Source organism: Patiria miniata, unplaced genomic scaffold (assembly GCF_015706575.1).
Source record: "Patiria miniata isolate m_02_andy unplaced genomic scaffold, ASM1570657v1 HiC_scaffold_10, whole genome shotgun sequence".
Lineage (NCBI taxonomy): Eukaryota > Metazoa > Echinodermata > Asteroidea > Valvatida > Asterinidae > Patiria > Patiria miniata.
Window position 1 is genome coordinate 11,701,410 of NW_024037048.1, and position 27,037 is coordinate 11,728,446.

General features: G+C 40.1%; 1 protein-coding gene across 2 annotated transcripts; it reads left to right on the top strand.

Annotated features, from left to right (window-relative positions):
* Nucleotides 1-266: 266 nt before the first annotated feature.
* On the top strand, nucleotides 267-23,781 carry LOC119738021 (adhesion G-protein coupled receptor G7-like). 2 transcript variants are annotated; one of them, XM_038212740.1, is made up of 15 exons: nucleotides 267-632; nucleotides 9,471-10,289; nucleotides 10,470-10,787; nucleotides 11,712-11,840; nucleotides 13,508-13,647; nucleotides 15,032-15,187; nucleotides 15,397-15,781; nucleotides 16,250-16,422; nucleotides 17,809-17,982; nucleotides 18,574-18,713; nucleotides 20,182-20,281; nucleotides 21,039-21,207; nucleotides 21,990-22,080; nucleotides 22,767-23,037; nucleotides 23,470-23,781. In XM_038212740.1, the coding sequence occupies exons 1-15, from the start codon at nucleotides 521-523 to the stop codon at nucleotides 23,662-23,664; spliced, it is 3,372 nt and encodes a 1,123-aa protein (XP_038068668.1). In that variant the 5' UTR covers nucleotides 267-520; the 3' UTR covers nucleotides 23,665-23,781. The 2 variants fall into 2 exon arrangements, with proteins under 2 accessions (XP_038068668.1, XP_038068676.1); XM_038212748.1 differs by having other exon boundaries at nucleotides 268-632; nucleotides 11,724-11,840.
* Nucleotides 23,782-27,037: the final 3,256 nt, after the last annotated feature.

Consider the following 27,037-nt stretch of genomic DNA (forward strand, 5'->3'; position numbering starts at 1 on the left):
TATAATAAAAAATGGTTTAGTACAATGCGAGTGGAATACGTCCTAAGCATTGTACAATTTTTTTTTCTTTTAAACTGCTTGCCTATTTTCCCACGAAATTTCGTGTCTCAAATGCCCCTTTTTTGAATGAGCATTAATCCTGTTGGCACCAGCGATAAAAAAAAATCCGGCTTTTTTATTGCAGATTTTCTGCGAAGTTCGGTGATTTTAGTCTCAGTGAACCACTCGTTCGAAACCGTGTATTGAAATTTAGCAGACAAAAAAAACCGCTGTAAATGATTGCATGTACACGATGTGAAGTCGTTCAGGCACGGAGCACGTCACGTGGTGCCGAACAGGAACTAGGAAGCAAAGTCATTGTCTCCAGGAAAAACAAGTTTTTCCTTTTGACCGTTCACACCGGTGACACACCACCGAAGTACAATGGCCATGACCGTTAACTACACTTGTGGATAAAACTAGATCACTCTAGTGCTTGGGAACAACACAGTACAGACAGGCCTGAATTTGACAAGGTACCATGGATATTTTGGTCCGTAAACCCATCTGGATTTGCATTTTGGCGGTAGTTTTAGCGTTCACAGTTGTGACTAGCTTGCCTTCGCCTAGGAGTGCTCACCACTATATGTACGGTAAGACATATTTAATATCGAGTCGGCTTACAGGTTTCAACGAAGGCTGGTTAACGTTGTAACTATTTCCGTTCCGCAATGTGGCTCCTTTCATAAGAAGGTCTACATTGTGATAGATGTTCATGGTGCTGCTTAGTCCGAAAATTTGGGACTCTCAATACTGTGTGTGAGATCCCAAGACTTAAGGTATTGAAAACATGCAATACAAGAAAATAGACTGGCACTTGAAACAACCAGTCAAACACCGCTTCAGTATTGCATCAATCAACTGTGCCAAAAGAAACGTGGTAAGAACCAGGGAACTAGTCTCTATTTCTACACATTTCTCCATAGTCAGCTACCAGTCTGGGTGCTGCGGTGCTTTCACAAAGTCGTTCTTAAAAAAATCATATTAGTTCCGTTTACAGAAAAGAAAACAAAATATAGATTAAATAACATATTCCATACAATAAATTATGAAATAATCTACCATTCTCTCTTAGATGTTCAAGGTCATATAACATTTTTAAACGCAAACTTAAATTGTACCTTATGTGAGGTTATATATTTTATATGTAATGTGTCCCTGCCCTTGGACTTTATATGGCAATCCTACTCGTGGCCAATTATTATAATTGGTTTATATAGCTTTTTGCCACCTCTAGTGGCCTTTATATATCTTATTCAATATGCATATTATTTTTCATTTCCGTCATGAAGAGGAAATAAATGTGTTTAAAAATTGAATTGAAACTGAGAATTCATGTTATAGGTTTTCCCGGCTATTTTAAACATTTTTCATTCAAATTCACCAACTCTAACTTTCAATTTCGTCCGAAAAAAGTTTCACACGCGTTTAACAAAACCAATTTAGTCATTTACCATTCAATTTCATAGTTTGGTCACACTCTTTAGTCGACGGAATGAGAATATTCGTCATTACAGATCAAATTCGTCTAAGCTGTTGCCGAACGGCAGCATTCAGAGATCGAATATTTGTCTGATATAAATCAATTAGACGAATTTGATTTCTGAAGAACAAGTTTGGAGTAGACGAGACGAAATCGAATACTCCGCTACGAAAACCTGTGCTCATTATATGAATTAGCTTGAACTGAATTTGAAATTGTCTGACAAAAGACGAAATTAAACTTTGGAAGTGCACTAAATCGATGTTGCTGGACGAATTTGAATATTAGTAATGGTGAATGCGAATGATAAACGTTTTAAAGTAGCCGGGAAAACCTATATTAAAATGGCAACAATAGAAGTTTCGAGCGCACACCAGCATGCTCTGTATTATCAAGTCAGTGTAATATACCGACGATATTCTATCAAATAAAAAAAAAACATTAGTTGCCGAATGAGACTGCAATACAGATATAGAAATCGGAAAATAAATTCGTAAACGGAAAGTATTTGGAGGAGATTTTTGCTTCAGCATTTGTTAAGACTTGGGACAGAAAACCTCCTTCCAAGTGCCCCGCCCCCAAAACTAGTCTGTGACGTTACGGTCATCTAGCTTTCATGCGCGTCCTGATGTCCAGAGCAGAGTTTAAAACTCATGGTGTTGTCCACTCGGCAAGTGATGTGTTGTTTTGCCAATAAAAAAAATAGATCGTTGTTTCAGAAAACAGTTAATGATATGACAACCCATTCACACGATACACAACGGACCCCACTATTGTTAAATTTGAGAGACGGGGTTTATTTTAAAATGTAACGGGGTTATTACCGAGTGAGTAGTGAGTCCTAAATGGGTCCCATTCGGGCTACCTCATGGGCCCAGTTGGTCGCCCAGTTGGGGCCCACAGAGATTTGTCCGTCGGCGGTACTTGGGTCCCAAAATGGGCAAGCCCAGTTAATTTAATGTGGGTCCCTTCCACACTTTAACCGGGTCATAAGTGGGCAAAATGTACGTATGAATGTGGGTCCTATGTGGGTCCTTTCTACACTTTAAGCCGGTCATAAGTGGGTAATGTATACGTATGAATGTGGGTCCTATGTGGGTCCTGTGTGGGTTCCTTAAACAATTAACTGGGTCATAAGTGGGCAAAAATTACATATGAATGTAGGTCCGATGTGGGTCCCTAGCTGAAAAATTGCCTGGGTTAATTTTACCCAAGGAAGGGTGAAAACTGCAACTACCCAAAATTGGGTTGTTCTTTACCCAATTGCTTGGGTTATAATTTATGTTAAATTCAACCAAAACTTGTGATCATACAAGACCAAATTTAATTTAATTAATTTAATTTTTAATTTAATTTGGTCTTGTATGACTACAACTTTTGGTTGAATCTAACAGAAATTCTAACCCAAACAATATAGAACAACCCAATTTTGGGTAGTTGCAGTTTTCACCCTTTCTTGGGTAAAATTAACCCAGGCAATTTTTCAGCGTCTACACTTTGACCGGGTCATAAGTGGGCAAAATGTACGTATGTGATTGTTGGTCCTTTGTGGGTCATGTTTCTTCTACACTTTAACTGGGTCTAAGTGAGTAACATGTACGTATGAATGTGGGTCACTATATATGTGGGTCCCTTGTATACACTTTAACCGGGTCATAAGTGGGCAATGTGTACGTATGTGTATGGGTCCTATGTGGGCGGCTAAGCTAAAATATGGGTTCCATCGCACCCTGTGTCATCTATACTAAGGTTAGCAGCAAGTGAAGCATATGGGCACCCCACAAGATGAAATATTGGTCTAATACTTAATGGTTGTCTCAGTGAGCTCTCGTGCAGTTCGATTTGGACTCTGATTCAGGTTATGGAGAATAGGAGAAGAAAAACAAACAACAACACAACCAGTAAAAAACAATTGTTTATGTTGTTAACAACAAAAAATAACTTTATAATCTGGGATTTCCAATGACATTAATAATCATAACAGCAACTGGTTACACAATTCTAAAATTTTTATTTCAGAGTCAAAGTATGGCTAATTCGATTGAGTATACGTAACAGAAATCGGATGAGTTTAATATTTGTTTTAACAAAACAAGGTTTCGGTACTCCAAGCTATGCAGGTATTATCACGTGATGACACGAAAGTCATAGAACGGTCTCTTCGCGGGATATTTGGAGAACACTGATTCCACAAGCAACAAGAAAGTCTTATATCTCTGAATTTCAAGCTAGAAGAGGTTGAATCAAACTTACGTCAGTGCACGGATCAAGCTAGTGTACCATAATTAGCTGTTGAAATATTTGTGATGCATGGCAGTTAGAAACACACCATGATTTGTTAGTTGTGACTGAGACAAGCTCGTCTCAGAATATCTAGCAATGAAACGAATCAAACGATACCCGTTAGCATTGGCCTTTATGCCCATTTATGCTGAAACCATTACAGGATGTAAAACCGTGAGATTTAATGTCTGGTTATAGATCGGCCCATTATATAGAGTAAACAACCAGCTCCTTTCCCTCCAATGATAAAGCTCTGGGTATTTTTAGTATACTTATGCTGGTACACGTAGAACGAAAGCGATCATGCACAACCCGCCATTATCCCCAGAAGTAAAAAAAAAAACATAGCTGAAAAGAAACTCAGTCCCATGCTGTGTATATCGGTAACGATGTATACAAAATTATGCTGGCTGAAACCTTTTCACCACCAATTGCTTTGTAGTACATGTATGTGCAAGTCATGCTGGCCTACTTCCTTAAGTCGTGTGCTACCAAAATTGCAGAATTAAAGGTTTTCCCGACTAAGTTGTTAAAGCTTTTCCATTCCAATTCATCAATTACCTTATTCCAATTCGTCCAAGAATAATATCACATGCATTTTAATGCAGTCCTTTGTCTCCTATTTAATCTTTTTTTCAATTTTCATATTGCCATTTTTAAGGGCATTTTGGTGCCTTTTTTTACTTTTATGCAAATTCAAATTTGCATATTTACGAGTAAAGTGTGATATCATTTCAGGCAGAAACCTCAATGTTACAGCTATTTCGGAACCAAAAGTTTCAGAACAAGACAGTGGGCAAATGAGCAAAACAATTCTCACAAACGCTTTCAATGAGCAAATTTTGGGTTCAGAATTTGAACAGAAAACCCATAAATTGAACAGTGTCTTCCTGAAATGATTTTACAGCAACAACGCCCTCATTAGTCAGAAAAAGCATGGACAATTTTAAATGTTTAAAAGAAATGCACTTTTCAATAAGATTAACCAAAAAGGAATGACAAATACTTTTCATACATTTAAGAGGAGGAAAATGTTGCACAAAATATGTTCCCAAGTAAAATTCATGTCATGGGCCATTTAAGTAAAGGTTTTCCCGGCTATTTTAAAACATTTTTCGTTCGAATTCACCGATTCTTATATTCAAATTCGTCCGGTAACATCGATTTAGTGCACTTCCAATGTTTAATTTCGTCTTTTGTCAGACAATTTCAAATTTAGTCCAACCAAATTCCAGCAATGAGCACAGTTTTCGATCCGGAGTATTCGATTTCGTCTGGTCTACGCCGAAACGTGTTATTCAGAAATCAAATTCATCTAATTAATTGATATAAGACGCATTCGATCTCTGAATGCTGCCATTCTGCAACAGCTTACACGAATTTGATCTGTAATGACGAATATTCTCGACCCGGTGACTAAAGAGGGTGACCAGACTTTATAATTTAATGGTAAATGACTAAATTGTTTTTGTTAAAAGCGTGTGATTTTTTTCCTGGACGAATTTAAATAATAGTTGGTACATTTGAATGAAACATCTTTTAAAATAATAATTAATACTAATTGTAGCATTCTGATTCGTCCTAATTTCGGTAAAATTCCTCTCATGTGTCGATCGGCGTTGAACTGAAAAATCAAACTCTTTTTGTCATTTATTTTAGCGCTTTGGATTTCCTCGCCTATAAAGGCCGTTACATTTCTGGGTATTTCCGCGTTTGCTCGACACTTGTTTTTGAGACTCGAGTACTTTTAAATTTAGAAACGAACAATATAAGTGTTATTATCAGTGTTGTAGTCGAGGCCACAACCTCCGAGGCCGAGGCCAAGGCCGAGGCCACAACCTTCGAGGCCAAGGCCGAGGCCGAGGCCACAACCGCCGAGGCCAAGGCCAAGGCCGAGGCCACCACCTCCGAGGCCAAGGCCGAGGCCGAGGCCAGCTATCAAAACACGTAATAAAATATAATCAATAAAACCAGTTTTAACATCTTTTTAGTTGAATTCACTGAGTTTTGGAGTGCCTGGCCTTACAGCTTGCAATGGGTTTCCTCTTGTAGGGAGTCCGGCGAATTTTTTCTTTTAAAGAAAGAAATCTCGAGTTTTGTATCACTGAAAGCAAATTACACAACAAAATCAATGGCGTTTTAATCAGGCTCATAGGTGTTTGCCCTTTGGAGATACAACAATTTAAACGGCCAAATTTTGAGTTTCTATTCTGTAAGATTTACATTATTTACTTTTAGCATGTTTTATAAATCTTATTTTCAAAACCTATCAAAATGCTTAATATCATAGGAATCCCCATTAAATAAACAACAACTTGATTTTTTCAATCCGGTTTTTACCACACATAACCTAAAAGTTACGACCCCCCCCCCCCCCCCCCCACCTTCGCACTGTCCAGGCGCGCGCCGAGCAAACACCGCGATGCGACCAGACAATGCCAGACGGCCCGCCGTTACGCACCGGCAAAGCATAGTTCCAATCCCGCTCCACACAACGGTATAAGTGTCCACGCATTATCACTGTTAATACCGTGGTGCCAAAATGACCATGAATTCTCGGATCATCCGATTTGAATCCAATGGCTTCGAAGAATTTTAAGATCATGGCAAGAGGTAGGGAGTCCAGAGGTTTTGGCCGTATATCTGTAACCACGCAAAATTAGTCAATTTCAAACCGTGCTTATACATGTAATAAGTATCAACATGGCTCTAAAAATATTTTTTTTTAAAGTATCCTGGTACCACGAGGAATACTGACTCCTATTATTAAAACATTCATGCAGAACTTTGCATTCATTTGGACGGAAAAACGAATTCTGAAATCGCGCTTTCCATATCGACCATTTGCACCAAACATTACCGTGTGAGCCGGAACTTTCATTTAAATCACCGTGTAAAAATAAAATTGATAAATCGTAACTGTTTTTATCATATCTTTATGAAAAAAATGGTACGGACTGGTACACTCGATTGTACCCAGAAAGTTCAGACTTTTACTGAAACAGTGGCCTATAAAAAGAAATGATTAAGCTTGCTGCACCTTGCCGCAAATCATTTTTAAAGGTCGGGGTACAGAGGCAAAACGAGACAATTTTGTACAACACTGCAACCAGACTAGTCTACTACCACATGTTATTGTACGCAGATGGGATTGGTGCCAGACTTATGTAGTCTGGCACGCGGTAACAGTTATAACGCTTGCACGCACGTGGAAAGCTGAAGCGCAGGCTAGGCGAAGATGCTACGTACGCGAGTACGTTCAATGCAACCATTTCCAGTTCATTCGTGCGTACATTGTATATGCGTTTGTTTCACGGAACCCACTGCAGCAGAATCTCGAGGGTTTGATACGGTAAAAAATTAAAATTAATTAGAATAGAAAACACATCAAAATGGGCGGCCTCGAGCCGGCCTCGACCGATTCGCCGAGGCCGGAAGGCTCCGAGGCCAAGGCCAAGGCCGAGGCCTTGCACCTCCGAGGCCAAGGCCGAGGCCAAGGCCATGAAAATCGGCCTCGAGGCCGGCCTCGAAACCGAGGCCGGCCTCGAGACCTCCAACACTGGTTATTATGAAAGAAGGAAATATCAAACAGTACGATGACCCTCAGTTCCCTGTGTAACATTTGTGTCTGCCTGAAATTGAGTCTGACGGATTTAAAAAAAAAAAAATCCAAGGAAACAAACAATAACTTTATGAAATAACAAGCAAATAAAAATGTCAAATAAGCTATTATTATCCGCGGCCTATATGCCTTCTACTGCAGATGTCACAATGACGTGTAATGAAATAAATGGACAAAATTAAATTAATATTAAATTAGGAGGCATGAGACGAATTTGTTTTCTGAATAACACGGTTGGCGTAGACGAGACGCAATCGAATACACCTTGACGTCGAATGTGTGCTCATGGGTTGAATTTGCTTCAAATAACATTGAAATTGTATGATAATGGACAAAATAAACATTGTAATTGCAGTACATTGATTCTGCTGGACGAATTTTAAAACAAAAATCGGTGAGTTGGAAAAGTAAACGTGTTAAAAGAGCCGGGAAAACATCGTGGCTTACCGTGGCTCTGAATATCCGAAAGGACATAAAACAGCCGTAAATTCATTTTTATGCCATCACTTATATTTTCACTACATCGGAATATTTGCATAACCTTTACTCCACGGCATTGAAATTCTCATTGACAAAACAATACAAAACAATTGTCTTGACATCGCTACCGAAATCAAAATAAAACGGACAAAATAAACCCTAACAACATTCAAAACTAGAACCTTTTTTTGTGTTCATGAGCACAAAGAGCGGAATAAAGAATTTGCGCAAGTGGAAAGGTGTTGTAAATATCTTATTTATCACTTATTAATTGCGGATACAAATGCCAATGATCAAGTGTAATTTATTTTTAAAATTTAGGTTTTCACAGCCATTTTAAGACATTTTACATTCAAATTCACCAACTCTTACATTCAATTTCGTCAGAGAAAACAATTCACACGCTTTTACCAAAACCAAATTAGTAATTTACCATTCAATTTCAAAGTTTGGTCACCCTCTTTAGTCACAGGGTCGAGAATATTCGTCATTACAGATCAAATTCGTCTAGGCTGTTGCAGAATGACAGCATTCAGAGATCGAATTCGTCTTTTATCAATCGATTTAAAACTTGTATGAAGTCAATTAGTCTGATGTGTTCTAAAGCATTCTCCTTGTGTCCTCAAGCACAATTTGGCACATTCGCACGCATGATTTTTCGGACCAAAGCAGAGTACTGAACTCAATGAAGAGTTACCGAAAACGTAAAGATTACCAAGATCAACAATACAATGTAATTTTAATTCAACAAAAACAATTAAACAGTCGTACAATGAAAACAGGAAATGTCAAAAGCCTCGAATTGATAACCCATAAATCCCAGAGTAATATGCCTAAAATACTGAGTCTAACATATTTTAAGAAAATAAAATCAAAAGAAATGACACCTAAATGAAGAAATACGGAAAGAAAAAGTAAAGACTTATTCTATATGCATTATAGAGACCCCTATGCATTATAGAGACCTATATGCCTTATAGATATCGCTATGAAGCATTACGAAATTTAACAAAATTAAATTAAATTGTGTGGCATTAGACGAATTTGATTTTTGAATAACTCGATGCTGCGTGGACGAGACGAAATCGAATACTCCGGGTCCAAAACGTGTACTCATTGTTTGAATTTGTTTGGATTTAATTTGAAATTTTCTGACAAAAGAAGAAATTAAACATTGGAAATGCACTACATCGATGTTGCTTGATGAATTTTGATATATATAAGCATCGATGAATTCGAACGATTTTTTTAATAGCCGGGAAAACCTATACTACGAAATTCAAGAATTTTTAATTTCCTGACGTTTCCATTACCAACAAGGCTCTTTTGCCTCTGCAGTGTTTTTTGCATTACAATATGCCAAACTTACTACCTAAACTGGAACAATGGTACTGGATAGCCGTGTAACTGACTAGTTTGTTCATTAACATCCAAGTGATTATCTCAAGTTTTTGTGTGTGTTTTTTTCAACAGCGTTCCCCTTTAGCCCAGCCTTTTATGCTCAATTGTTTCGCTTTTTTTTCGTCAAAAGCGTTTTCAAATCAATCGTATTTTTGGTTGCAGATATTGATATTGACTTTGACAACCCAAGTCTGGGTTCCCACCATCGTGAACAGCGCAGGACTGGGCGGGGAGAGTCTTTAGATACATGGGATTGCGGTAACATTACCCAGGTCCCCGACGATGTGCGCACTGACTTTCCCCTGGACGCCTTCTACCAGAAGTACACCCACGCCTACGGTATCCCTATCGTGTCCTCCAATGTCTCACTGGATGCCTCCCTGACTCGTGCCTGCTATACGGTACGTTTCCTATTGGCAGACCGTAAGGATCTACGGGACGCTATGTACGACCAGTACGGCCGGGTGGCGGTCATAGCACTGACGGAGCGCACAACGCAGATACCAGAACACAGCTACCTGAATAGCGATGTTTGGGATGACCGTGCACGCGGGTTGGGCGGCACGCGTCAGGTACCCGTCACAACCGACGGGGAGGAGAATATTCTCTGTCGGTCGTGGCGCCAGGACCGCTGGTACGAAGAGGACATCTTAATACACGAGTTCGCTCACGCCATCCATCTCATCTCCTTGAATAGAGTCGACGCGGCCTTCGATTCGGCTCTGCAGACCGCCTACGACATGGCCGTTGTGGACAATCTGTGGCCCTCGACCTACGCTATCAGTAGAAAGATTGAGTACTTCGCTGAGGGTGTGCAGGGATTCTTTAACGTCCAGGTATGTAGGAGCTTCGTCGATGCAGTCCACAATCACATCTGTACTCGGGACGCATTGAAGGGCTACGACAGACGACTGTTCGATCTCATTACGGAAGTCTTCCCTTGCATGAATACCGTAGTGGACCGTTGCAACTCTAATCAGGGTGAGTATTATGACACTTTGATGGCTGAGAAAAACAGAGCAGCGTATCATGCCACACGTACACAATTGCCGTACAAAGAAAAGTTTTTTTCCCGAGGAGCACGGTACATCTTTAAAGGAAAACTTGGTTCACTTTTTGCTTGTATGTCATTGCTGTGTATGTTTTTCATTCATATAATAGATCTAGCTGCGAATCAGGTACTTCGGATGGACTGTGAACTTCCCGCCACAACGATCACCACACCGCTGGGTACCACTACTGACGCCATCACCACTCTGACCTCCACCACTGAGGTCCCCACAACGATCACCACACCGCTGGGTACCACCACCGACGCCATCACCACTCTGACCCCCACCACTGAGGTCACCACAACGATCACCACACCGCTGGGTACCACCACCGACGCCATCACCACTCTGACCTCCACCACTGAGGTCACCACAACGATCACCACACCGCTGGGTACCACCACCGACGTAATCACCACTCAAGGCAGTAAGTTTGTTAAATTAACAGGCGAACAGGTGTCGAGCGCAATCTGGACGCCAGCGCAACTTTATTGTCCTGCCTCCTGAGGTCATATCCCTATGAATGGATTTCTTTTAAATGAAAATGAGCTCAGGAGGGAGTACAATAAACTTGGGCAAAATTCCAGATTGCGCTCGACAGCGGCACTAAACGAAGTTCCTCGACACCTAATTTCGTTATCAGATCATTTGCTGCGATGCAGAGTGGATTCTAAGGGGATCATTTATACAAGAATTCCATTTTTTCTTCAAGTCTTTTTTACTGTTTATTTAATAACCATTGGGGTTTTTAATAAGGTAATTTTGACACACTCTTTCCATATTGATTACATTACCGTGCCGAAGCATGCCCTAAAGTAGCGTAAGGCTTTAATACCTACAACAACCTTGTATAGTTCGTAGTGATCAATATTGAGTAAATACCCTAGTCTTTCCCTGAACGTGTTGACAAACTGAAGCTACTGCGGGTAATGTCACTTTTTTATATTGATGTGAAGTTTATAGAAAATTTGGTGCATATGTACACAGTCCGTTTTTATCCGAAAGTGGTTATATGTGATATCAACAGGCGACTGTTTTATGACTCGGGAAAAAGTAATGATCACATTAGCAAAGCAGACATTTTAGACCCTCGGAAATATGAACGGTGTGAACACGGTGCAGTAAAACCTCATAACATGTTCCCTTGTTATCTATTAACTGGAACAAAATAACTTCCCCGCAATTAATTGCATAAACCGGTGTGACTAGGTTAAGATCAACTATAAGCGAGACAGGTTGATGGTCAAGTAGTCGAGACATCTGCCAGGGTAAAACAGTGAGTACTAGTTAGAGTCCATAAGGCTTTTTGTCTTTGTGAAGGGCTCTTCATCCTTTGTTCTATTGTTCTCAGTGCATCTTCCAGAGTTCTGCGTAGAAACTACGATTGTTGATGCGGCTGTAGGCAGCCTAACATGGCCGATGACTGGCGCTGGCTTGCAGAGTCAGTCCATGGAGGTGTGTCCTCTCGAAACGCAATATGGTAAGCACAAAGTAGATCGGAGGTCGCAGGTCTCTGTTCCTCTGTGAAACGAATGAACCGTATAGATACTTTGTATTAGACTGGTTCCTGGTCCCTCCTATGTTTTTCGGACTTTGAATGTATGGACAGGTATAGCCGGCAATGAATCCTGAATACATTATGTATGCACATTATAATTTTGCAGGACTAGCCTAGGTCTGATTCCCGCCCCCTGAATACAAACTCACAATGATGATGTTAGCGCGGAACTAGCCTATTTCAAAATGGTAAAAAGGCCCCACCTATGTGCAATTTGTGTGGTTGATGAGCTTTGATTTCCGCTGAGTTCGAAAGTGTGCCTGGCAACTGTCAATAAAGAGAGGGGTACTACTTGTCAGTAGTTGAAACCTATGCAGTTGAAATGCTTGAATGTTGCCTTGTGGAGACACTGGTAATTTTGCTGGTTGTGGTAAGAGTCACTTTTTGATAGGCATGTATTCAAGTGTCATCCATGCTCAAACCTGTATGCATGTACATCGTTTTCAAAATTTGAGATCATGCTGCGCAAGCGCAGAGGTGATCCCATCATCATCATGGCCCGTCCCGTCGTGAACGACGATGGAGACGACGACTCTCACAGTCATCTATGTACAGCTGTGTTGAGGTAGAGCAACCATTAAAGCAGAGCGCCAATGGGAACGGTTGCTGGCAGTTAACTCCCAAGCAGTGTTTGGTATCGCGAGATCACGTTTCAGGACATCTTTGTATCGCAGTCTTGGTCGGCCACGAGGGCGAGGAGCATTGGCAAGTTCGCCATAGAGGATATCGTTGGGGATTCGGCCATCGACCTGCCTGTGCATGTGACCGGCCTACCGAAGGCGGCGGTGACTCAGCAGTGGAAACATGTCGGTAGCTCCGGTGAGCCGCAGGATGGAAGCATTTGGGACGTGGTCACACCATGAGAAACCAGGGATCAAACGCAGGCATCGGAAGTGGAAGGAGTTGAGGCGACGCTCTTGGCGGCGGTACGTGGTCCATGACTCACTGCAGTACAGCAGGATGCTTAGTACACAAGCCACGTAGATGCGGATCTTCAACTTGATGGAGAGGTCTCTGTTAATCCAAACACGTTGGCGAAGTCGGCCGAATGTGGTTGCGAGAGGTGATCCATCAATGGCTTTAAATGGCAACTAATAGCTACTAACCCCCCACATTTTATGCAGGAGGGAACCAGTCTAACTTTGTACTTTCATTTTCACTTGTATTTAAATAGAAACCAGTCCACAATGAGGGCGTTCTGCCCCATGTTTCTATTCAGTCAGTAAAGACATCGTGATCATGTATGAAACGATCTCGGATAAAGTGCATCAAATAAAATGTCGTCATTAGCCTATGTCTGAGGTTAATGGCCAAAATCAAACAACTTGGTCTTGGCGTGTTTTTAACATGATTGTATAGAGATCACCGCATTTTTGTTCTTAATTCATAATAAGTATTAGAATCAAGAAGATAAACGGGCATAGGCCGCATGGGATCGATAGGGGGACTGGATACTTTAAATGCAATTGTTTCCATATTAGCTTCAGGTATTATTTAACCTTTTGATGACATTGGCCATTACTGCGCACAACAACTGAACGTCCGGGGACGTGTGGGCTAATGACCTGGCTTGTTTCCTGATTCTGTAGCGGGTTTGCCGAGAGCTGTGCGAAACTGCTCCATTGTAGACGGACCTCATGTTTACTTTGAGTGGGAAATGGAGTATGAAGTTCGTGACTGTGGATCATCTAGAGACCGGAATGACATCACGATACAGGATCTTGCACAGGTAGGTATGATCTGTGACACGGTACCCTGTGGAGACATGGGTATAATAGGGAACACAAGATTGAATACGTCTCCACAGAGCAATTTCTATAGGTGAATACGTCTCCACAATGCTATCACGAAATCGATTGTGGAATTTACTCAAAAAATAGGAATTTCCAAGATGTATTGATCCGTCGCAAATGCAAGTATTTTATGTTAGGGATATTAAGCCCGAATTTCAGCCCAAGAAAATACTTCTGGTTAAAAAAAGGAGCATTTTGAACTACACTTTCAAACTCTAGAATGTTAGTACACGAGAACAATAAAATGACTCCACAAGGATACAAATTCCAACGAGTGGGTGAATAATTATGTGTGCGTGTTTGCTGTGACATTAGAGCGTTGTCTCTAGTGGTTATTCTCGGTACTGAAGTATCATATTACTGCGTCCTGTATTTGCCATTCGTAAATGGATGATACTTTGGAAGTGCTCGTGGTGATAGCAGTTGGCATGGTGGGCGGTGGCACGGTGGGGAAAAACATTTAAGTTTTTTTTTTCAACACCCATGGTTATTGAAACTTATTTTTTGTCAACTTACCGGTTCGTCAAGAGGTTGAGTTGTCCAAATTATATTTGCTTTGAGGCGGGGTCCACGGTTCTTGATTTGTTTTGAAAAGGTTTCCATTTGCTGGATTACTCTGTACTTTTTCAAAAGGTTGGTTGTAGAAATTGGAGTTAACGTATTTGCTTGATTTCTCGGTCAATGATTCTTTTCTCTAATCAATGAATCCGTATCTTTTAACTTTTTGTAACTTTGCCAAAGTGAAATTTGTGCTTAGTGTTGTTACGTAAATAGTCTTGGCCCACGACGTCAGTGATCAAGAGCGATAGTTGCAATGTTGTGTAGCGCCCTTGCATAATTGTAATTTTTGTTACGTTTTTGCGTATGTTTACAACCGTTGGGTGAGCCATTGAACCTTTTCTTGATCGCTGATTGGTTCCCAAGAAAGTGCTAATGCTTGATCACGTACTGCACGTAGTGCTTATGTTTACAACTATTTGGCGAGCCATTTAACCTTTCTCGGTCGCTGATTGTCTCCCTAGGAAAGCCTGGGGAGAAATTAAAGAAAAAGTTAAACCGCTGAAACGAAATGGCCAAGATGCTATAGCCATTAGAGGGCGCACTATGCACCGTCCACCATCGATCACTAGCGTCTTCAGCCAAGACTATTACGTCAAGGGCTGTATACGCGAATAAACCCTCATAACTTCATGTTTTACATACAAGCATGTACATGCACTGCAACAGAGAAAGAGCTGCATAATATAAAGAATGCTTGTTGTTTATGTATGAGGAAATTCTTGAGTAGTTTAGTCAGGTTTATTTTTGATAAACCCACAGGTGATGGTCAGTGTTGGCAATGTCGTGGAAGTGAGCCAGTTTCTAGCCAATTTGACCGCAATTGATCCAAAAGGCCTCCAGGACCCCAACCTAACTCTGGGCGCCGTATCCAAAGTCTTGCAGAATATCGTCGCCGCGGAGTCGGGAGAAACAGAGGTAAACAAAACAACAATCGGAACGAACTTAAAGCAGAACAGGAGAAAGTCACCTCACCGTGGTTTTAGTTTATAGCAATTTGTAAAAGTGATTGTGGCCGCATAATGAATGCCCGCGAAAAGTAGCGTTTTGGCGGTTAAAAATAATGTTGCTTAACTGTACTTTCATTTGTGAACTTGAAATCGAAAATTCCTCTGTTGTTATTTCAGGTAGCCGATGCCGTGTTGCAGACAGTAAACAATATCATAATCGGCTTGTCATCCGGACAAGTGTCGGGTAAAGCCGATCTCATCAGTCGCTCCTCTATCGTCAAGTCATTCCAGGCTCAGGTTGCTCAGACTCTACGCCGCGAGGGCAGCATCAGTCTACGGCAGGATTCGGTCCAGGTTGAGGCGGTCAGTGTCAACCGCTCGGAGGCGGTGAACGGGCTAGGCTTCGCATCCGTACAACGCAGTGCATCAGGTGACACCTCCGTACCAAGAGAGGTCTCACTCAACCAGACTAGGATCCAGGTATTTGTTGGCCACAGTGAGCCGTCCAAGGTTGTCGCATCTGTCCGATTGCCGGGTAGTGAGCTAGACCTGGCTGACGATGGTAAGCCTTCAAATCGCCTGAAATAGGAATGACAACTTTTTCAGTTACTTGTTTGCAAGTAAACATAAACATAGAAGGAAACGTTTTTCAATAAGTCCTTTGTTGAGAAGAAACTGCAAAGTAATATTCAAGACCCACTGAGGGCAAATGTAGTTAACGGCAACATAATACGATTTGATGATGTTTTCATTCGCAGATATCATAAAACATATCACATTTTATTTATTAGAAATTAGAACGTACGAGGTTAGGAGGTTGAGAAGAATGAGAGGGCAAGACAAATAGAAATGTCTCAATTGTGATGAAAGTAAAGCCTGAGCTGAGCACTTAACAATCTTTACACAAGATCAGTGCACCTATCATCCTGAAAAAGTGTACAAATTGTGGAATGAATTCAAGTCTGATAGATTTCCAATTTGTGTCACTCAAGATTTGTGTACAATTGTTGATTTCTTTACATTCGTTCAGGTGATAATTCCACCCAGCCGAAACTTCGGGCAAGTTTCATCGTATATAAGGATGATACTCTTTTCCTGTCGGCTCTGAAACCAGGCGTCTCTGTTGGCGGTGTGGTTGTCGCAGTGACTCTGCAGGACATGGTCTTACGGAACCTGGTCAATCCAGTTCTCATTCAATATAAGGTCAGGACATGGTCTTACAGAACCTGGTCAATCCAGTTGTCATTCACAACAAGGTCAGGACATGTCTTACAGAAGCTGATCAATCCAGTTCTCATTCAATACAAGGTCAGGACATGGTCTTACAGAACCTGGTCAATCCAGTTTTCATTCAATACAAGGTCAGGACATGGTATTACAGAACCTGGTCAATCCAGTTCTCATTCAATACAAGGTCAGGGCAAAATACAGAACCTGATCAATCCAGTTCTCATTCAATACAAGGTCAGGACATGGTATTACAGAACCTGAGCAATCCAGTTCTCATTCAATACAAGGTCAGGACACGGTCTTACAGAACCTGATCAATCCAGTTCTCATTCAGTAAAAGGTCAGGACATGGTATTACAGAACCTGGTCAATCCAGTTCTCATTCAATACAAGGTCAGGGCAAAATACAGAACCTGATCAATCCAGTTCTCATTCAATACAAGGTCAGGACATGGTATTACAGAACCTGAGCAATCCAGTTCTCATTCAATACAAGGTCAGGACACAGTCTTACAGAACCTGATCAATCCAGTTCTCATTCAGTACAAGGTCAGGACATGGTATTACAGAACCTGGTCAATCCAGCTCTCATTCAATACAAGGTCAGGGCAAAATACAGAACCTGATCAATCCAGTTCTCATTCAATACAAGGTCAGGACATGGTATTACAGAACCTGAGCAATCCAGTTCTCATTCAATACAAGGTCAGGACACGGTCTTACAGAACCTGATCAATCCAGTTCTCATTCAATGCAAGGTCAGGACATGGTCTTACAGAACCTGATCAATCCAGTTCTCATTCAATGCAAGGTCGGGACATGGTCTTACAGAACCTGGTCAATCCAGTTCTCATTCATTATACGGCTAGAATGACGATATCAAAATTGCAAAAACATCTAGCCAGTTACGGATTGAGTAAGAGGATTCCAAACAAACACAAATTATTTTTTGCTGGGAAACATGCATACCGCGGACTTTCGCCAAATGACTGCATTTTACTGTGGGTCTTTAGGGGAAGATAATATGTCATTCTCAGTCATACTTTGGTTATCTGTGAGGTAAAAGTAATAAGATAACATGAAAACCAACGAAGTATTGGCTGTTTCACTTGCTTATTAGATGCTCTGAATTTAACACAGTTGCAAGAATTATGTCTTTGTTGATCGTAAAGCACAACAGCAGCCGCCTGTTTCCACAAAATGAGAAAAACCGAAGGTTGTAATTTTCATAGAATTAAAGCAAACAAAGACCCATATTGATAAACTTCCTTTCTGGTTTGACGAGATTAATGTTTGAAAACCTCTCAATTTTTAGGAAGCACTTAAATAAAAGAAAATCACATTTTGTCCTCAATCTAGACACCTGCTGGTTTAAGCAAGAACACACTGCAAGAGACAAAGTGTGTCTTCTGGGATTTCAGTCTGGAGCAGGGCGTTGGTGCTTGGTCAGAGAGTGGGTGTGTCCTTGCTGAAGTGACCAATGACGTGATAGCGTGCCATTGCGACCACCTAACCAACTTTGCTGTTTTGGTTGTAAGTGCTGCTTGCTTGTCCGTTTCCGTATGTCGAATTTTGAAGTTTAACGAAAGCGGCACTCAGCTAAAACAAATAACAGGCACAACAGGATGCTCGAAATATACTCAGAATTTCAGAGAATACTTTGAAAAGAGCTCTGGTTTTGTGGTACGTCCATTTTCGAACTGATTTTAACAAAATGAAATAGTGCATCCTGAGTTAATTTGTTAATGTATTTTAAGAGAAAATAATAGGGGCAAGTGACATCTTGCAGCTTGCACTTCTTGGACAAAGATGATGTTGCTTGTAACCGCTAGGCACACAAACAAGGCTTACAATACGAGTGAATCAGCTGAAAACCACCCTAGCAGCAATAAGTGACATTTCCTAATTAGATAAGTTAATGTTGTTGACAAAATCTTTTCATGTACAGAAAACAGGTGATTAATGTGCTTCTAGCCCATTTAAAATACATTTGTGCCAAAACGATGCATGCAAACATGCTGAAAGACTTGTTGTGAAATTCCAGAATTTTCAAACAAATAATCAAGTATCAAGTCACAGATTATTTTTTTTATTTTCTTGCCTTATATTGTAAAAATTCGACAGAATATTGGGACGAACGCCAGGAGAGATTTTCAACAAGCATTGAACGCCGTTAGTCAGATCGGTTGTGCCCTCTGCATCATCTTACTGAGCATTACTTTGATTGCCAGCATTTGTGTCCGTCCGCAAGATGACAATCGAGAGTAAGACCTTTAGTAAATTAAAAGTTTTACATGGTTCTATTTTAATCCCAGACTACTGCATGAACTTATTTATACGATGGAGTTTATCGTATTAATTTTACCTATAATTATGTCGATAAACTGCTCTTAAAGTTTCAATTTGAAAAACGCTCGATTGCAAAAATATCCATATTTGGTCTCCTGCATAACAACAAAACAGGAGTAATATTATCTTCAACCTTGTCAGTGAATAAAACATATGTTGGATATCAAAACTAAATTTAGAACATTTAAAGGGTCCATGAAATAATTCTTAGGAACACATTTTGTGCAACCTTCTACTTCTCTTAAATGTAGGCTATAAAAACTATTTGACATCCCGTTTTGGTCAATTTTATTCAAAAATGCGCTTCTTAAACATTCAAATTTTCCATCCTTTTCCGGACAACTGAGAGAGCTGTTGCTGTGATGTCATTTCAGGAAGACACTTTTCAGTTTAGGGGTTTTCTGTTCAAATGTGAACCCAAAAATCTGTTAATTAAAAACATTTGTGAAAAAAAGGTTTGCGCATTGGCTTACCACCACGTAGGCTTACTGACACAACAACGAATCACCAAAGAAAAGACAACTGACAACAGCGAAATATCAAAAGCTCTGGTAACTTTTTGTTTTAAAATAGCTGTAACATATAGGTCTCTGCCTGACATGATATCCCACTTTTGCTCATGAATATGGAAATTTGTATTAGCATAAAAACAAAAACGGTACGAAAACACCCTTGAAAATGGCAAAACGAAAATTGAAAACAAGGTTAAATGTGACACAAAGGTGCATTTACAAGGATTCTATTAAAAACATTGTATTGCATGGCCCTTTAAGCAACGCATTCGATTATAAAATCTGAGTAACGCATGCAACTAAAATTCAATATACCCGGTAAACATTTACGATAAAAGCATGATTTAGCCATTGTAGTTGACTTATTGCCCTTTGCATCTATACAGGGTGGTAAAAAAAACCGGCACCTCATACTTCCACTACCTTGAGACTCAAACCACCTGTACCAATAAAGAATCCTTTTTGAAGAAATATGATACCAAAATATCCCGATTCGGTCCAGTAGTTTTTGCTGCAGAGCCTATTTTGTGAAGGATACTTTTTTCATCTGGATATCATTAGATAACAATCTCTCTATCAATAACAATGTAATTTAAATTCCCGGGTGCGGTTTAGTAATTCATCGGGACAAAAATGACCCCCACCTTGCTTCACAAAATAGGCTCTAGAACAAAAACTACTGGACCGAATCGGGCGATTTTGGTTTCATTTTCTTCCAAAAAGATTCTCCATGCATTGGTATATGTGGTTTGAGTCTCAGGGTAGTGGAAGTATGAGGTTCCGGGTTTTTTTTACCACCGTGTACAGGTTTACGGCAAACATTTTCGGCGATCATTAATTCAATTTTTTTTTCTGATATATTCTTTAACAGAGACTCGTATGTGGACATGTCTCGTCCAATACACATGCAACTGTGCGTTTCACTGCTTGTCCTGTACGTTGTGTTTCTAGCCGGCGTTGATGGCGCTAAGGTATTCTTTATATCTGATTGTTTGTGGTTATATTACAACTTCCAAGTAATATTCGAATTAGCAGTGATTTGGTCGAGACCATCACAACCCTGATAAGTCACCCACTCTCAAGTCCAGTCAAGTTACAAACTATTCAAATACACTATAAACGCATTCTTTTGTTATTGTTCATCACCTGTGATGAACAATACTTGTGACTAGACTTGTGAACAGATTGCCTTTTTGACGTGTCTTTTGATGGACTCGATTGATTTAAGTACTTGCGATCTATACCTTGGTGAAGTGTAGATTTTAATCAGCCTATAGTATTTGAGCAGCAGTGGTAATCCGAGGATCAGTAGGGGAAAAAACACCTTAAATCGTTTGTGACTAAAGCCCGCCGCACACGAGAGCTACGTGCTGAGCAAAAAGTCATTGAGGCCGTTTGCTCGTAGCACGTAGCTCACAATATATCCCTGTGTGCAGTCAATTTTTGCTGACTTTTCTGCCTCGCGAGGCCTTGAGGCAAATACCTCGCCTGTTTGATTTCTTTCGTCTCGCGAGGCGAAAATCTCACTGTGTGCGGTCAACAGCTCGCGAGGTAGAAAACTCAACAAAAATTCACCGCATACGGCCCGGTATATTTTGTGAGCTATGTGCTGAGCAAACGGCCTCGAATGACTTTTTGCTCAGAACGTAGATCTCGTGTGCATCGGGTTTTATGTCTTCTATCTACAGGATTTGACTGAATTTGTTTTACCTCTCTGTCCATCTACAGGGTTCGGAGGCTGGTTGTGTGTTTGTCGCTGCATTACTCCACTATTTGACTTTGGTGTCGGTGATGTTGATGACCGTTGACGCATGGGACTTGTACAGTGCTACGGTTCGGGAGGGACCTGTTCAAGACAAACGTCTTCACATTGTGAGGGATGTGGTGTTGGCCTGGGGTAGGTAGTCACAAATTAAATATTTTTTCAATAAAAACAAAAAAATTACAGTAAATGAAGGCGGCATGGGGATGTTTTCAATTAAAAGGAAACCCAAATGGCGCCCCCTATTTGTAAATAAGTTCTGCATGTAACGCTTTCCCAATCTGCATGCAGCACGTTCAAGAGGATGTAAAAGTCTAATTGATAAGCTTTCTTTTAGTACATCTTTACATCAACTTTCTCTTAGTAAAGGAATCATTGAAATCGCTTTTGAACTTTTCAAGTAATGGGCTTTTCAACACAAACACTTTTTTATAATTGTGTCCACGGATCACAATGAGGGAAAGTGATATTTCAGCAAAACGAAAACAATTCACATATCAAAAAAACACAACAGAACACTCTCATAAACATGATAACTATTTAAACACCTTTTACTTCCAATGTTAAACAACATGCTTTATAATGTCAAGAGTTTAAAGTCTTGCCCTGCCTTCTACTTGGCTACCATGAGACACGGGGTTCTTCTGATGTATTTTTTAAGATACGACATGGTTTCATTTTACTGAAATATCACGTACCTTAAATGTGATCCGTGGACAACATTTTAAAACTGTGTTTCCGTTCAAAATTCCTTAACTCAAAAAGTACATAATGATTTGAATGATTCTTGTACTAACAGAAAGATTGTTAATCGGACATTTATAGGGGGCGCCATTCGAGTTTCCTTCTTTTCACTCACCCTGTACATTAAAGTGAACTTATATCACAGATTAAAAACTTTGTTGTTTGTGCACCAGGCTGTCCTTTGATCATTATGGCAATCACTGTGTCGGCTGCACTGAGCTACTACAGGATAAACGAAGATGATACGAACAGCGTCACAACGTAGTAAGTATACACTGGAGGCTTCCGTAAAAATTAAACACTATCTCGCTATCTCTCTCTTCCCTTCCCCTCACTGAAGAAAATGATATCTTTGTAAACTCCGCGTTACGTTAATATATTCCAATTTAAATAAAAAATAGGTTCTAGTTTTGGAAAATTTTGCTTCCTGAGTATAACACTGAGAAAGGCCGGGGTATGCACTATCATGTGAAAACGATGGTTCCACACGATGTGATCACATTTTTAAACTGAACAGTTTTCAAGTATTTTAGCAAATTTTGTCACAGATTTTGAACTCTGCTGTCACAAATGATATCTAACACAATTGGATGAGGACATTGTATCAAATATGCTGTTCATTATAAAAAAAAAAAGCGGGGTAATCTTTGACATTCTTATGGTATACCGTGACATTTTCTTGAGGGGAAGACTATTTACGTAACTGTGGTACAATTTACATGCCGCACTTAGGGTCTTTTTTCCGGAGGCGGCACTAAATGTGTTTTAAGAAAACAAAGCTAATTTTCGTCTTAACCCAAATTCTTAGAGGGGGAGGAACAAGGTGGTAGGGGGTTCAGGCATGTCGTGCGGGAGGAAGGGGCATGCTCCTGTTACGGCACTTGGGAAGACGAAATTAAGCCAATGATTTTTTATAAAACTATTTTTTTTCCGTCTGGTTCTTCCATCAGTTGTTTCCTCAAGCCCGGCATTGCCATGTACCTCGGCCTTCTGCTACCTATTGGCCTCTTCCTCGCCCACAATATAACCCTATGTTTCTTGGTGGCGCGTAGCCTGCCGGAGGTTTGGGAGAGGTTTCACTCCAGACAGGTCTCTCAACGCCTGCAGAATGTTGTAGGGATCGCAGCCCTTACCATGCTGACTTGGCTGTTCGGGATCCTGGCAATCACTTCTGGGGCTATGGCTTACCACATAATGGTCTTGCTCACTGCCACCTCTCAGGTAACTGCATTTACTCTGGAATACATTTCGACAAACGGCCTCGATATGAGCACGAGTGACTGAGTTGCAGCAAGCCCCCATACAAGTCTGAAAACCAAGATGACTTCAGGAAAATGTAAAGTCATATCGTCTACCGTTCAAAATTACAACAAAAGGAGTAGTCTGACCACATAAAGACTTGAACTTCAATACTCATTAACTTCCACACAGTCTTGTTTTACTTAACACCCGAGGACAAGCCATTGTCTTTTTCTTTGTCCCTGTAATATAACACTCTCCCATAGACTAAGCACATAAACGCACTATGGAAGACCGTTTTCAACAAAAGATGAATGATCGAGGTCAACAAAGAATCTTTTGTTCTGCCGGTCCTCGGGTGTATGTAATTCACGTTCTCACTGGCTTACAGCTGTCCTTTTCCCATCTTTCCAGGGTGTGTTCATCTTCATCGCTTTCTGCATTCGACGCAGTGAGGTGCGAGAGGGCGTCTTAGCACGACTCGGACGTCTTCCTCTCCCCGGGAGCTCCTGCCTTAAACATAGCAACCCTAAAGAGAAATACGAGGTGCAGCACAAGAGCGCACCGCCGGGCACCGAGCTCAATGCGTTTCCGTCCTCTGCGGATTAGAGACCAGAGAGAACCATAAGAAATGAATCGCATACAGGTTATATAGGATTTCCTGGCCAATTTCATGAAATGTTCATTCACTTCTGAAAATCGGTCATTCGTTTTCGTCTGAATTTGAATGCATGTCTTTAATCCCATTTCAATTCAACGAAAGTTCAATCGTTTTCATTGTTCGTGCATTCGGTTTTGAGAAACAGACGGCCAATTACGTTACCTGTGCATTTATTTGCGCAAGCATACCTTTTCTAAATTGATTTCAGGAACTGCTAATTTGATTGACGTTTAATGAAAAAAAAACCTAATTGTATATGGTGCCGATGGCATTAAACTAAAAGTGAAATAGAATGGTGAATGTTTGAAATCGACCCCTAAAAGCGAAAAAGAAGTCTTGTAAACGAATCTGTGAAAGGTGCTGCTCAATCACTTAAATGGTTGAACTGAAATGGAATCGAATGCTCTGGTAGCGAAAATGGAACGCGTGTTCAGAGCGATTCTCAAATTCAGACGAAAATGAATGACCGATTTTCAGAAGTGAATGAACATTTTAGGAAATTGGCCGGGAAAACTTATATTATGAATTTTCGCGATATTTCAACAGGTCTACGTATCTGCATCTCAACATGTTGTTGCGAGATGCGCATTGCCCATACTGTACATGTGTCCTATGAAATATCCATTCCAAATAGTGTTTACAAGCCACTTTGTAATATGTACGGATCCGTCCGTACTTACATCATTTCTAACGGTCCCTAATTAGTACAAATTTCCAAACAATCAGTTTGTCTTGCGTTCATGAGGTCTTTAAGAACTTAACTTAGGTGTAAATACATGTCCTTCCTGGTGCGTGCGCACTCCGGTAAACCAAGATTGCTTAGACCAAAAAAAGGTCGTCTATATTTGACCCTCGTTACGTAATCCGAACACGTGATCAATGCACTTACACGAGGCCCCTTCAGTGACAAACTTATTTTGTGCAAACTAAACACCGCAACAACAAAAAGAATGGAGGGTGTCATGATTTTGAATCTGATCGCGAATATGATGACTTCATTTATATAGACCTTTGGGAATTTTGTTAGCTACGTTTTGATACCCCGTTTGCTACCAAAGACTGTTTTAATCACTCTGCCCACAAACAAGAACAATGTGTTTTCATTGGTTAGTTAATGTTTTTTAACTCAGCACGTTGCTCAGTAGCTTTGTCAAGCACGGGTTGATTCAACCCCTGTGAAGCCAGGCCGCGATTCAGAACCGCAATCAAGCCCGAAAGTTGGTGGACAGGTACCCTGAAGAACAGCGTAATGTTTGCCCACTCGTGCGGACAGGAGCCCGGCTTATTTCCTTCACCCTCGTGCGCAAGGGACGAAACTTTTGTTTTAACGTTTTTATTCTGTGCCCCCCCCCTAAAAAAACACTTAAGCCAGAAAGTAACATGCCTTCGTCGATTTAAGGGGGTTTCTAAAAAGAAAAAACGACAAAATCCTGGTCAAATTAAGAGAAAATGAACCGACTGTTTGGACCCCTGTACATTTTCAATAGACCGCTTTGGTTTCTCGCTGCCAGGCCTATATTCATGCGCAAAAAAAAATGAAGCGGAACTGCGTAGCACTGTAGTAAGTGATGAAAACAAAAGTTAAAGCAGTGCCCACCGGGAATTATTCTGTTTATGCGCATGCGTGCATAATTATGAATTTATTAGTAAAAAGGACTAAGGTAATTATAATGACATGCACTGCGGAGTGTATGAGCTGTTTAAAATTATTATTGGCGAACGCGTGTTTTCTCACGCCCCCTTTTTTTTACATGATTTACCTTTCTTTTGTATATATATGTTTTAATACTTTTTATACTTCAAACCGCGTTTTGTCTCAGTTAGACATCCGGTTAACTTCGGTTTTTTTATCAAATGGAAGCAGCTGATACAGATGCTCCAAAATATCGTGTTTTCAATTATGGAGTTCTTAAAATATTCTTTAAAAAATTCTAAAATGTTCTAAAAAATATTCCCTTCTGGGACAAATATGAGTGGCGGTATCTAAATTTAAACTAGGTAGAGATGTGCGTTATATCTTTGTAATATTTTGATAACGATTCAAGTTTTGTAAGCAACATCTCAAATAACTGACTGATTTGTGTATATGGATATTTCCATAAATAAGGCTACCGATGGAAATTTATATGCTTAACTTTGTACATAAAGTATTTTCTGCAATCTTTGCAGTTTCAGTATGTGGTAATGGTTTGTCCTTGTCACTCAAAACATGAATTGTAAAACTCAAATTTATCTTCTTCATACATGATGAAAAACATTGTTGGTATCCCCGTTACACGTGAAATCACTATCTTTTTGTCATAAATATTCTGCATGATTACACTAAAAAAGTTGGAACTTCATTTATTTGGTATGACTACATACTAAAAGAAATGGAGACATTTCCAATGAAATACTTAAAATTATATGGTGCATAAAAGTTACTGGTTTCACGTGTAATGGGGAAACCAACCTCTAAATAAGTGTCATTTAGTAGCTTATGGAATTCATAGAATTCAAAAATTTTCAAAAAAAGCTGACAGATATATGGCACAAAATATATTTGCTTCACACTGTAACGGACCTTTGGGGGACTCCATGGTTTCCCCTGTTACACGTGGAACTAGCAACTAATTTGCGCTATATTTCTTAAGCCTGCCATTAAAAATGCAAATGTTCATAGCAGACACAAGTATCTTTACTGATTTAAATAATATATGGATTTTAGACATTTTCGATGAAAACCAACAGAAATATGGCACAAATAAGTCACCAATTTCACGTGTACCAGGAACGGTGTCATGTTACACATGAAACCATGTTTTTCGTCATGTAAGAAGAAAATCAATTCCAAGAATGAAAAAAAACATGTTTAAAGTACTAAAATCAACCAGTCCCACACATTTATACTGCAAAGGTTAAAGAAAATATTCTGCATCCAAACATATGTCACAGTGTCACACGTTTGGTCGAATCACACAGAAACGTCTATGAATCTTTATTTTACGCAGAAAGCAACTTTCAAAGGAAAGTTCTTGTCTCGAACGTTTTTGGCTTTAAGAAAAAAAACTTTTGTTATCATTACCACTTGTAGTATTCATAGCCATTCATTTTGTATCCAAGGCATTCCATCACATGCAAAATCACTTGTGTTATTCTGTGCTACTAGGCGCTCCATAGATAAGGTCACTGGAAAGGTCAAATAAAGCATGCTTGCGTTGCACCACAATCGTACAGTTGTCTATCTCGATCAGTCCGACAACACCTCCAAGTTATACACTTGAAATATCACACCACTCTGATCAGTTTTGCCATGACTTGTGTCAAAATAACAACGTTATT

Coding starts and splice junctions, on each gene's coding strand:
- LOC119738021 (XM_038212740.1), top strand. CDS start 521: ATGGATATTTTGGTCCGTAAACCCATCTGGATTTGCATTTTGGCGGTA. Junction 10,290..10,469: donor CCGTTGCAACTCTAATCAGG/GTGAGTATTATG, acceptor TTCATATAATAG/ATCTAGCTGCGAATCAGGTA. Junction 16,423..17,808: donor CAGTTCTCATTCAATATAAG/GTCAGGACATGG, acceptor TCCTCAATCTAG/ACACCTGCTGGTTTAAGCAA.